This window comes from Cyprinodon tularosa, unplaced genomic scaffold (genome assembly GCF_016077235.1).
Source record: "Cyprinodon tularosa strain WSP-4 unplaced genomic scaffold, ASM1607723v1 ctg926, whole genome shotgun sequence".
Classification (NCBI taxonomy): Eukaryota; Metazoa; Chordata; class Actinopteri; order Cyprinodontiformes; family Cyprinodontidae; genus Cyprinodon; species Cyprinodon tularosa.
Genome location: NW_024039703.1, coordinates 194697 through 206354, shown reverse-complemented (window position 1 = coordinate 206354; position 11658 = coordinate 194697). Strand labels below are relative to the sequence as shown.

Genomic DNA, 11658 nt, shown 5'->3' with positions numbered 1-11658 from the left:
GGACCTCTGAGACCAGAACCTGGACCTCTCAGACCAGAACCTGGACCTCTGAGATCAGAGCCTGGACCTCTGAGACCAGAACCTGGACCTCTGAGACCGTCTGTCAGAACCAGCATAGATAAAGAACATCTCTGAGCTCTGATAGCTTCAGCCTCTGAATACAAAACCTCCAATAAGTGTTAATAAGTATCAGTGATTAAATATGAATCAGAAGCAGCACTGTGTGACGGCAGCCACTAGGGGGCGCTTCTGCTGCTAAACATGTTCAAAGGCTTATTCTTCTGATTCCAAAAGTTGATATGTCATATCGTGATATATTTGTGTGGAACTGCTTCCTGTTTATCGTAAAGCCGTATGTTTGAAAAAGAAGCTCGAGGCGGAGAAACAGCTAGAATAGAAAAATGCTAATTTCAACAAAAGTAACTGAAAAACGAGGAATTCAGGACATGGCTTCAGCATGTAGTCTAAAGACTAAGAAGGATTTTGCTGTATTCTATGAGTCACAGGAACTTGTTGAGGGCATTAAAATGATTTCTAAGAGCATTAAATTAGAGTAACCCTGTATAAACCCTGTTAATGTAGCTGGCGGGTAACGGAGTTGCCACGGTAACGGTGCTGTGATGTTAGCGTGACCTGAGGGCGGCTAAATGAAAGGCTGTAGGTTGACTGTGTTTATGTACCAGGACCACGCTCTGGGTTACGGCAAGAGGAACAGTCGCAGCAGCGTGTTTCGCATCGTTCCCAAGTTCAAGAAGGAGAAGGCGGCCAAGAAGATGAGCCCTCAGTCAGGTACGGACGCACACGGCCACCTGGGTCAAAGGTCAAAGGTTCTTTACTGACATGGAGGACAGAGGATGAGTGTCATCATGCATAACGTTGGTGTGGTTGAAGTGTTACATCCCACCGTGTCACCCCCCCCTCCCCCCTCCTCATTCATGCTCCCATGGAGTTTCTGGAAGGAAGGTCTGCGCTCCGATAGACTGTCTGAGTTCATATCCGCTATGCAGACAGAAAGGGCCAAAGGTCTTCCTCTCATCTCCGGCTGAACTTCCTGCAGACCAAACAAGCTTCTGCCTCCTTTGACCTTTTGCTGTGTTCAGTTGGAGACATGCATGAGCGCCTCCTCCTCCTCCTCCTCCTCCTCCCCTCCTCACCGTCAGCCTCTCCATCTCCTTCCCTGCCAGCCGCCACCTCTGCTTCCTCCTTCCTCCTTCCTTGCCTGTAATTTACCACAGCCTGTGTCCATCTGTGAGCTCCTCTGTGTGTGTGACACAATTTCCATACCTGTGTGTGAAATGAGTGAGGATCAGGTGAAGTGGTTCCTGTGAGGCGCTCTGAGCCCCCCTCTGCTCTGCTCTGTGTGTGTGTGTGTGAGTAGTGGAGAGGTGGGGCACAGAGGAGGTGGGCGTCTGGCTGGAGCAGCTGAGTCTGGGCGAGTACAGAGACACCTTCACACGGCACGACATCCGAGGCTCAGAGCTGCTGCACCTGGAGAGGAGGGACCTGAAGGTAACCCCCCCCCCCACCCCCATCCCGACCACACACACAGCAGCTCTTCTGTCTCCTCTTTCTTTTGTCCCGTGGTCTCTTCCACGTCTCCCTGTTTTTGCCGCCTCTTGCATCGCTGTGCTTGGCTTTGAGCGCCTGATCGCTGCTGTAACCCCCTAACGCTGTGTCTGCCGCCCAGGAAGGGAGTCCCAACCTAGCTGAGCTGTTCGTAGGGCGTCCAGCGTTCATGGCTGCATACGCCACGTTAATATTTACTCTTATTTGTGGTTCTGGTGGGGAAATAATCTCTGAAGGATCAGAATGAGCGAGTTTCAACTGCTCTCTCACTGTGCAATAACCCATTCCAACTACTGTGCAGTCAGTGAAATAGTTCACTTATTTCAAAGCTCAGTGCATCTCTGCAGTATAAGTGCAATAACCCAAGCCAACTACTCTGTAGTCTTTCCGTAGCTCTCCTACTGTGTAGATACACTATATTGCCAAAAGTATTTGCTCACCCATCCAAATTATTGGAATCAGGTGTTCCAATCACTTCCATGGCCACAGGTGTATAAATTCAAGCACCTAGGCATGCAGACTGTTTTTACAAACATTTGTGAAAGAATGGGTCGCTCTCAGGAGCTCAGTGAATTCCAGCGTGGAACTGTGATAGGATGCCACCTGTGCAACAAATCCAGTCGGGAAATTTCCTCGCTCCTAAATATTCCACAGTCAACTGTCAGCTGTATTATAAGAAAATGGAAGTGTTTGGGAACGACAGCAACTCAGCCACGAAGTGGTAGGCCACGTAAACTGACGGAGCGGGGTCAGCGGATGCTGACGCGCATAGTGCGAAGAGGTCGCCAACTTTCTGCAGAGTCAATCACTACAGACCTCCAAACTTCATGTGGCCTTCAGATTAGCTCAAGAACAGTGCGCAGAGAGCTTCATGGAATGGGTTTCCATGGTCGAGCAGCTGCATCCAAGCCATACATCACCAAGTGCAATGCAAAGCGTCGGATGCGGTGGTGTAAAGCACGCCGCCACTGGACTCTAGAGCAGTGGAGACGCGTTCTCTGGAGTGACGAATCGCGCTTCTCCATCTGGCAATCTGATGGACGGGTCTGGGTTTGGCGGTTGCCAGGAGAACGGTACTTGTCTGACTGCATTGTGCCAAGTGTAAAGTTTGTTGGAGGGGGGATTATGGTGTGGGGTTGTTTTTCAGGAGCTGGGCTTGGCCCCTTAGTTCCAGTGAAAGGAACTCTGAATGCTTCAGCATCCCAAGACATTTTGGACAATTCCATGCTCCCAACTTTGTGGGAACAGTTTGGAGCTGGCCCCTTCCTCTTCCAACATGACTGTGCACCAGTGCACAAAGCAAGGTCCATAAAGACATGGATGACAGAGTCTGGTGTGGATGAACTTGACTGGCCTGCACAGAGTCCTGACCTCAACCCGATAGAACACCTTTGGGATGAATTAGAGCGGAGACTGAGAGCCAGGCCTTCTCGTCCAACATCAGTGTGCGACCTCACAAATGCGCTTCTGGAAGAATGGTCAAAAATTCCCATAAACACACTCCTAAACCTTGTGGACAGCCTTCCCAGAAGAGTTGAAGCTGTTCTAGCTGCAAAGGGTGGACCGACGTCATATTGAACCCTATGGATTAGGAACGGGATGTCACTTAAGCTCATATGTGAGTCAAGGCAGGTGAGCAAATACTTTTGGCAATATAGTGTATTTTGTATATCGAGGAGGAACAGATTCCAGGACATTACAACTGTTTCTTTTTTATGCCTTTTTGTACTGTATACACTATTTTTATATTGTCTGTTATATTTTTTATCTTTAATGGCATCTTGCTTTAACTCTTTGTACTCTACATAAGCTACTGGAAGCAGAATGTCCCTGAAGGAGTAATCCCAAGGGATAAATAAACCTTAGTCTGAGTCTAAATGTTCTCTTTCTGACTGGAATAAATATGAAAACGATCAATTCATCCATCCTTTTATTAAAGAACCAATTAAAGTAGAAATTATCTGAATTTGAATGATTAAAAAGCAGAACTAAGCAGATTAAAGTAATGAAAAACCTGAAACAATGTTTACACGCTGCTGTTTCACTGCAGAAGTTTAAAATATGCTAGGAGCGAACCAGTCTGAGCCAGCGGTTACGAGTCTGAGCCAGCGGTTACGAGTCTGAGCCAGCTGTTACCAGTCTGAGCGAGCTGTTACCAGTCTGAGCGAGCTGTTACCAGTCTTAGCCAGCGGTTACCAGTCTGAGCCAGCAGTTACCAGTCTGAGCCAGCAGTTACCAGTCTGAGCCAGCGGTTACCAGTCTGAGCCAGCAGTTACCAGTCTGAGCCAGCGGTTACCAGTCTGAGCCAGGTGTTACCATTCTGAGCCAGCAGTTACCATTCTAAGCCAGCGGTTACCAGTCTGAGCCAGCAGTTACCAGTCTGAGCCAGCAGTTACCAGTCTGAGCCAGTTGTTACCAGTCTGAGCCAGCGGTTACCAGTCTGATCCAGCTGTTACCAGTCTGAGCAAGGTGTTACCAGTCTGAGCCAGCTGTTACCAGTCTGAGCCAGTGGTTACCAGTCTGAGCCAGGTGTTACCAGTCTGAGCCAGCGGTTACCAGTCTGAGCCAGCAGTTACCAGTCTGAGCCAGCGGTTACCAGTCTTAGCCAGCAGTTACCAGTCTGAGCCAGCGGTTACCAGTCTGAGCCAGCGGTTATCAGTCTGAGCCAGCAGTTACCAGTCTGAGCCAGCGGTTACCAGTCTGAGCCAGCAGTTACCAGTCTGAGCCAGCAGTTGCCAGTCTGAGCCAGGTGTTACCATTCTGAGCCAGCAGTTACCATTCTGAGCCAGCGGTTACCAGTCTGAGCCAGCAGTTACTAGTCTGAGCCAGCTGTTACCAGTCTGAGACAGCTGTTACCAGTCTGAGCCAGCGGTTACCAGTCTGATCCAGCTGTTACCAGTCTGAGCCAGCGGTTACCAGTCTGAGCCAGCTGTTACCATTCTGAGCCAGCAGTTACCATTCTGAGCCAGCGGTTACCAGTCTGAGCCAGCGGTTACCAGTCTGAGCCAGGTGTTACCATTCTGAGCCAGCAGTTACCATTCTGAGCCAGCAGTTACCAGTCTGAGCCAGCTGTTACCAGTCTGAGCCAGCAGTTACGAGTCTGAGCCAGCGGTTACGAGTCTGAGCCAGCTGTTACCAGTCTGAGCGAGCTGTTACCAGTCTGAGCGAACTGTTACCAGTCTTAGCCAGCGGTTACCAGTCTGAGCCAGCAGTTACCAGTCTGAGCCAGCAGTTACCAGTCTGAGCCAGCGGTTACCAGTCTGAGCCAGCAGTTACCAGTCTGAGCCAGCGGTTACCAGTCTGAGCCAGGTGTTACCATTCTGAGCCAGCAGTTACCATTCTGAGCCAGCGGTTACCAGTCTGAGCCAGCAGTTACCAGTCTGAGCCAGCAGTTACCAGTCTGAGCCAGTTGTTACCAGTCTGAGCCAGCGGTTACCAGTCTGATCCAGCTGTTACCAGTCTGAGCAAGGTGTTACCAGTCTGAGCCAGCTGTTACCAGTCTGAGCCAGTGGTTACCAGTCTGAGCCAGGTGTTACCAGTCTGAGCCAGCGGTTACCAGTCTGAGCCAGCAGTTACCAGTCTGAGCCAGCGGTTACCAGTCTTAGCCAGCAGTTACCAGTCTGAGCCAGCGGTTACCAGTCTGAGCCAGCGGTTACCAGTCTGAGCCAGCAGTTACCAGTCTGAGCCAGCGGTTACCAGTCTGAGCCAGCAGTTACCAGTCTGAGCCAGCAGTTGCCAGTCTGAGCCAGGTGTTACCATTCTGAGCCAGCAGTTACCATTCTGAGCCAGCGGTTACCAGTCTGAGCCAGCAGTTACTAGTCTGAGCCAGCTGTTACCAGTCTGAGACAGCTGTTACCAGTCTGAGCCAGCGGTTACCAGTCTGATCCAGCTGTTACCAGTCTGAGCCAGCGGTTACCAGTCTGAGCCAGCTGTTACCATTCTGAGCCAGCAGTTACCATTCTGAGCCAGCGGTTACCAGTCTGAGCCAGCGGTTACCAGTCTGAGCCAGGTGTTACCATTCTGAGCCAGCAGTTACCATTCTGAGCCAGCGGTTACCAGTCTGAGCCAGCTGTTACCAGTCTGAGCCAGCAGTTACCAGTCTGAGCCAGCTGTTACCAGTCTGAGCCAGGTGTTACCATTCTGAGCCAGCAGTTACCATTCTGAGCCAGCGGTTACCAGTCTGAGCCAGCAGTTACTAGTCTGAGCCAGCTGTTACCAGTCTGAGCCAGCTGTTACCAGTCTGAGCCAGCGGTTACCAGTCTGATCCAGCTGTTACCAGTCTGAGCAAGGTGTTACCAGTCTGAGCCAGCTGTTACCATTCTGAGCCAGCAGTTACCATTCTGAGCCAGCGGTTACCAGTCTGAGCCAGCGGTTACCAGTCTGATCCAGCTGTTACCAGTCTGAGCAAGGTGTTACCAGTCTGAGCCAGCTGTTACCATTCTGAGCCAGCAGTTATCATTCTGAGCCAGCTGTTACCAGTCTGAGCCAGCAGTTACCATTCTGAGCCAGCGGTTACCAGTCTGAGCCAGCAGTTACCAGTCTGAGCCAGCTGTTACCAGTCTGAGCCAGCTGTTACCAGTCTGAGCCAGCAGTTACCATTCTGAGCCAGCGGTTACCAGTCTGAGCCAGCAGTTACCATTCTGAGCCAGCTGTTACTAGTCTGAGCCAGCTGTTACCAGTCTTAGCCAGCGGTTACCAGTCTGAGCCAGCTGTTACCATTCTGAGCCAGCAGTTACCATTCTGAGCCAGCGGTTACCAGTCTGAGCCAGCAGTTACCAGTCTGAGCCAGCAGTTACTAGTCTGAGCCAGCAGTTACTAGTCTGAGCCAGCTGTTACCAGTCTGAGCCAGCTGTTACCAGTCTGATCCAGCTGTTACCAGTCTGAGCAAGGTGTTACCAGTCTGATCCAGCTGTTATCATTCTGAGCCAGCAGTTACCAGTCTGAGCCAGCAGTTACCAGTCTGAGCCAGCGGTTACCAGTCTGAGCCAGCAGTTACCAGTCTGAGCCAGCGGTTACCAGTCTGAGCCAGCAGTTACCAGTCTGAGCCAGCGGTTACCAGTCTGAGCCAGCTGTTACCAGTCTGAGCCAGCAGTTACCAGTCTGAGCCAGCAGTTACCAGTCTGAGCCAGCTGTTACCAGTCTTAGCCAGCGGTTACCAGTCTGAGCCAGCTGTTACCAGTCTGATCCAGCTGTTACCAGTCTGAGCAAGGTGTTACCAGTCTGAGCCAGCTGTTACCAGTCTGAGCCAGTGGTTACCAGTCTGAGCCAGGTGTTACCAGTCTGAGCCAGCGGTTACCAGTCTGAGCCAGCTGTTACCAGTCTGAGCCAGCGGTTACCAGTCTGAGCCAGCAGTTACAAGTCTGAGCCAGCAGTTACCAGTCTGAGCAAGGTGTTACCAGTCTGAGCCAGCTGTTACCAGTCTGAGCCAGTGGTTACCAGTCTGAGCCAGGTGTTACCAGTCTAAGCCAGCGGTTACCAGTCTGAGCCAGCAGTTACCAGTCTGAGCCAGCGGTTACCAGTCTGAGCCAGCAGTTACAAGTCTGAGCCAGCAGTTACCAGTCTGAGCCAGGTGTTACCATTCTGAGCCAGCAGTTACCATTCTGAGCCAGCGGTTACCAGTCTGAGCCAGCGGTTACTAGTCTGAGCCAGCTGTTACCAGTCTGAGCCAGCAGTTACCAGTCTGAGCCAGCGGTTACCAGTCTGATCCAGCTGTTACCAGTCTGAGCAAGGTGTTACCAGTCTGAGCCAGCTGTTACCATTCTGAGCCAGCAGTTACCATTCTGAGCCAGCGGTTACCAGTCTGAGCCAGCGGTTACCAGTCTGAGCCAGCTGTTACCAGTCTGAGCCAGCTGTTACCATTCTGAGCCAGCTGTTACCATTCTGAGCCAGCAGTTACCATTCTGAGCCAGCGGTTACCAGTCTGAGCCAGCGGTTACCAATCTGAGCCAGCGGTTACCAGTCTGAGCCAGCGGTTACCAGTCTGAGCCAGCAGTTACCAGTCTGAGCCAGCAGTTACCAGTCTGAGCCAGGTGTTACCATTCTGAGCCAGCAGTTACCATTCTGAGCCAGCGGTTACCAGTCTGAGCCAGCAGTTACTAGTCTGACTCAGCTGTTACCAGTCTGAGCCAGCTGTTACCAGTCTGAGCCAGCGGTTACCAGTCTGATCCAGCTGTTACCAGTCTGAGCAAGGTGTTACCAGTCTGAGCCAGCTGTTACCATTCTGAGCCAGCAGTTACCATTCTGAGCCAGCGGTTACCAGTCTGAGCCAGCGGTTACCAGTCTGATCCAGCTGTTACCAGTCTGAGCAAGGTGTTACCAGTCTGAGCCAGCTGTTACCATTCTGAGCCAGCAGTTATCATTCTGAGCCAGCGGTTACCAGTCTGAGCCAGCGGTTACCAATCTGAGCCAGCGGTTACCAGTCTGAGCCAGCAGTTACCAGTCTGAGCCAGCAGTTACCAGTCTGAGCCAGCAGTTACCAGTCTGAGCCAGCGGTTACCAGTCTGAGCCAGCAGTTACCAGTCTGAGCCAGCAGTTACCAGTCTGAGCCAGCGGTTACCAGTCTGAGCCAGCAGTTACCAGTCTGAGCCAGCAGTTACCAGTCTGAGCCAGGTGTTACCAGTCTGGGCCAGCGGTTACCAGTCTGAGCCAGCGGTTACCAGTCTGAGCCAGCAGTTACCAGTCTGAGCCAGCAGTTACCAGTCTGAGCCAGCTGTTACCAGTCTGAGCAAGGTGTTACCAGTCTGAGCCAGCGGTTACCAGTCTGAGCCAGCAGTTACCAGTCTGAGCCAGCAGTTACCAGTCTGAGCAAGGTGTTACCAGTCTGAGCCAGCAGTTACCAGTCTGAGCCAGCTGTTACCAGTCTGAGCGAGCGGTTACCAGTCTGAGCCAGCGGTTACCAGTCTGAGCCAGCAGTTACCAGTCTGAGCCAGCTGTTACCAGTCTGAGCGAGCGGTTACCAGTCTGAGCCAGCGGTTACCAGTCTGAGCCAGCGGTTACCAGTCTGAGCCAGCAGTTACCAGTCTGAGCCAGCAGTTACCAGTCTGAGCAAGGTGTTACCAGTCTGTACTGTACCAGTTCGTAGTGGCTGGAAGTGAATAGAAAGAGTTTTTTAAGTTTTGTGTATTTTTCATCAGCAGGTTTTAACATTTCTTGTTAATTTGGGTTTTTATAAACAGTTTCTCCATAGTTGATAAAAAAATCTTTTAGTGCAGCAATAATGATCAGAGCTGCTCTCTGTTCCTTCTTCATAGCAATCAATTCTTTCAGCTTTATTTAACCTTTGGAGTTTAATATTTATTTAATTTTCACATGCAAAATGTCTGCAGACGCGATGACAGCTTGCAGGTAGAGTCCGTCTCCCCCGAAAACTCCTGCATCAGCTCTTCTGATTGGTTGATGCTCCGGCATCCAGCGGCTTGGATGCGCCGCTGGACCTCTCTACACCGTCCACAATAGACTTTGCATGTAAACCAGAGTCTGTGACTCCCAGAAGGCGCCCAGTGAGAACGCAGCATTAGTTTGATCAGTGGACGTTTTTACACAGGATTCCTACTCAAATGGCAAAGAAAATATTATTTTTGCTTATTGATTAATTAGTGAACTTTTTTTATCATCTCTATTATTGTTTGGATAGGAACTAAATAGCTGAACCAACTGAAGCTAGATAGAATCTAAAATAGAGAATAAAACGGGACGTCAGAGCCTGGATAGTGGTAGTGATACCAGTGACTGGTGCGGAAACTGGTTTCAGTGGTGGGACCGTCTGGCCTGGCCGGGAGCGCAGTCTGACTCTAACTGTTTTATGGTCTGGATGTCCTGCTGAGCAACGATCCTGGATTCAGAAAAGCAGCCAGTTTAGCGGTGATCATGAAGTTTGGGTTATTCTAAATGAGGAAATCTGTTTTATCCTGATAGAATCTCACCTGATAAAATCGCTTCTCCTTCTTTGTCTCAGGATCTGGGGATATCGAAAGTGGGTCATATGAAGAGAATTCTCCAGGGAACTAAGGAGCTGGCCAAGGCCTTCATGGTTGACCTCTGACCTGGCAGTAAACCCAGCAGAGAGGGGAGGGGGGCCCCGTTCCCCAACGCGCCTCGGAGCGACACAGAGGATGGAGGATGCTGAACCCCTCTGCTGCCACGGACAGAACCAGGACCCGTTCATGCTTCGGTGTCAGGATGGCGTTCCGGAAAAGTCCGACAGCGAGTCGCCATTCTTCACCACAACTTAAGCTTTCTGAGAGTAAATCTGCTCTCACAGCCGTCAGGAAACCATCAGGCATCCAGTGATCCGGGCTGCGGGGAACCAGTAGCATAACTAAGGCTTCCAGGGTGACGGATCGCAGCCGCATCCGAGCGCGACAGCAAGCGGCTGGACTCTGCTGCCGCTTCGCCATCCGCCGCTGCATGCTACGCTTGCTAAACCTTAAGTATCTTTTACTGCATGATAAGTGTCTTGATTTTTTTGGTGTGTGAGAAAACACTTGAAGTATTGCGACGCCATTCGTCACTACTGAACCCGACCTGATGGGTCTGAACCCGCGTGTCGTTATTTATTTTTGCTTGCATGACGGTGACGTGTCAAAGGTTCCTGTGGAGTGCCATACGTTCAGTGGTTTATGGTGAAACATGCTTTATCTCAACCAGGATGTGAAGATGAAGCCAGAAAGGTTTGGTTTCTGCTGGGGGGCCTGGTTCCCGGTGGGACCAGCAGAATCCCGTTCCAGGCGGTTCCCAGTAGACCTGTGGGTCTGTGCCATCAGAGTCGCTCGGTATTTTTTAGGAATACATAAAAAGGCACTTTTCACATCTTGCTTTATGCAAGAATAAATCCTCATATCATTATTTAGAATAAAAAGTCACCTCAACTTTGTACCTTTTGGCCGATGGCTGATGTACGGAAGTGTACTGCATTCACCAAAGAAAAAAATCAGACAACTTATCTCATTATTATGAGAAAAGATCTCATTATAACGAGTTCTTGTGAATATATGGAGTCATGAATATTTGAGCCAGTAATGAAGCATCGCTCAGAAAACTGGTCTTCATCATTAACTCTTAAATTCGTAGGGAAGCGGCTGTTCCAAACGTCGCATTTCCGAATTCTCCCTTAGTGGTGCCCGACTTTACACGAGTGAATAAAGTGAATGTGATCGGTCGATTATCAAGGGGGCGGGATTGTTGTGGCGGAAGGTTCGCAATCAAGTCTGGTTTTGGTCGGTTTGCTGCTAACCAGTTAGCAACTTAGCGCTAGCAGGTTCCCAATGGGAAATTTCATTGGGACCAAGTAGCACTAAATAGGTGACTTAGAAACGACGCTGTCAAGGAACGCTATGGACAGAGGAAACACGCAAGAGGAGGAGAGTTTAGTGTCGGATGGATGAGTCTCCTCCGTCATCCATTTTTTATTTAGAGGAGGAAAGCGGGGACGAAGATGTTGTGGAAGAGGACGCCAGGGCGGCAGAAGCTTGGTTTGGTGTAGAAGGCTTCCAGCCGTACATGTTTGAGCCCTTGCCTCGCAACGCTGCCAGTTCTGTTAGCTCTACGCCTGCCGAAGACACAGACGTCCATCCCCGTGAACACTGGGACGCAACTCAATGGGAAAGGAAAGGATTCTGGTTTCAACCGTTGCGTATATTAGCTGCGACAGATGAATCAAGATGCTATGACTGAAAAATGTGATTGACAGATGACCGTTGATATATGATTGGATGAATTTAGGTGTTCAGGCTGACGTAGAACTAACTGGCCTGCAGAAGATAACGGAAAAAACACAGATTTTAAACCAAATTTTGAAATAGAAATCTTCTAAGTTTTGGGACAATCTGGTCTGATAAAGAGAACATTTATATCCATGTTTAAGCCAGAACGATTCGACATTTAAATATAATTTCCCTACAACTTTAAAATCTCTGCATCTGTTTCACTGAACAGTCTCTCTGTACCGAGGTCTGATCCGCGTTGGAGCTCCGCTCCTGTTTTTCACTTCGTCTGTAAAGTACGCAGCTATAACCCTGGATTACCACTAGTGGAGTTAGCATGCAGCCTTTTAACCATGCATGAAAATCTGTCAACAGCTCCATTAATCCAGAT

General features: G+C 50.1%; 1 protein-coding gene across 1 annotated transcript; it reads left to right on the top strand.

The window, feature by feature from the left end:
• The first annotated feature begins 507 nt into the window (after positions 1–507).
• LOC119776339 (diacylglycerol kinase eta-like) lies at positions 508–10919 on the top strand. Its single transcript, XM_038274708.1, has 3 exons — positions 508–789; positions 1379–1509; positions 9521–10919. Exons 1-3 carry the CDS (start codon positions 648–650, stop codon positions 9605–9607), a joined length of 360 nt encoding a protein of 119 aa, XP_038130636.1. The 5' UTR covers positions 508–647; the 3' UTR covers positions 9608–10919.
• Positions 10920–11658: the final 739 nt, after the last annotated feature.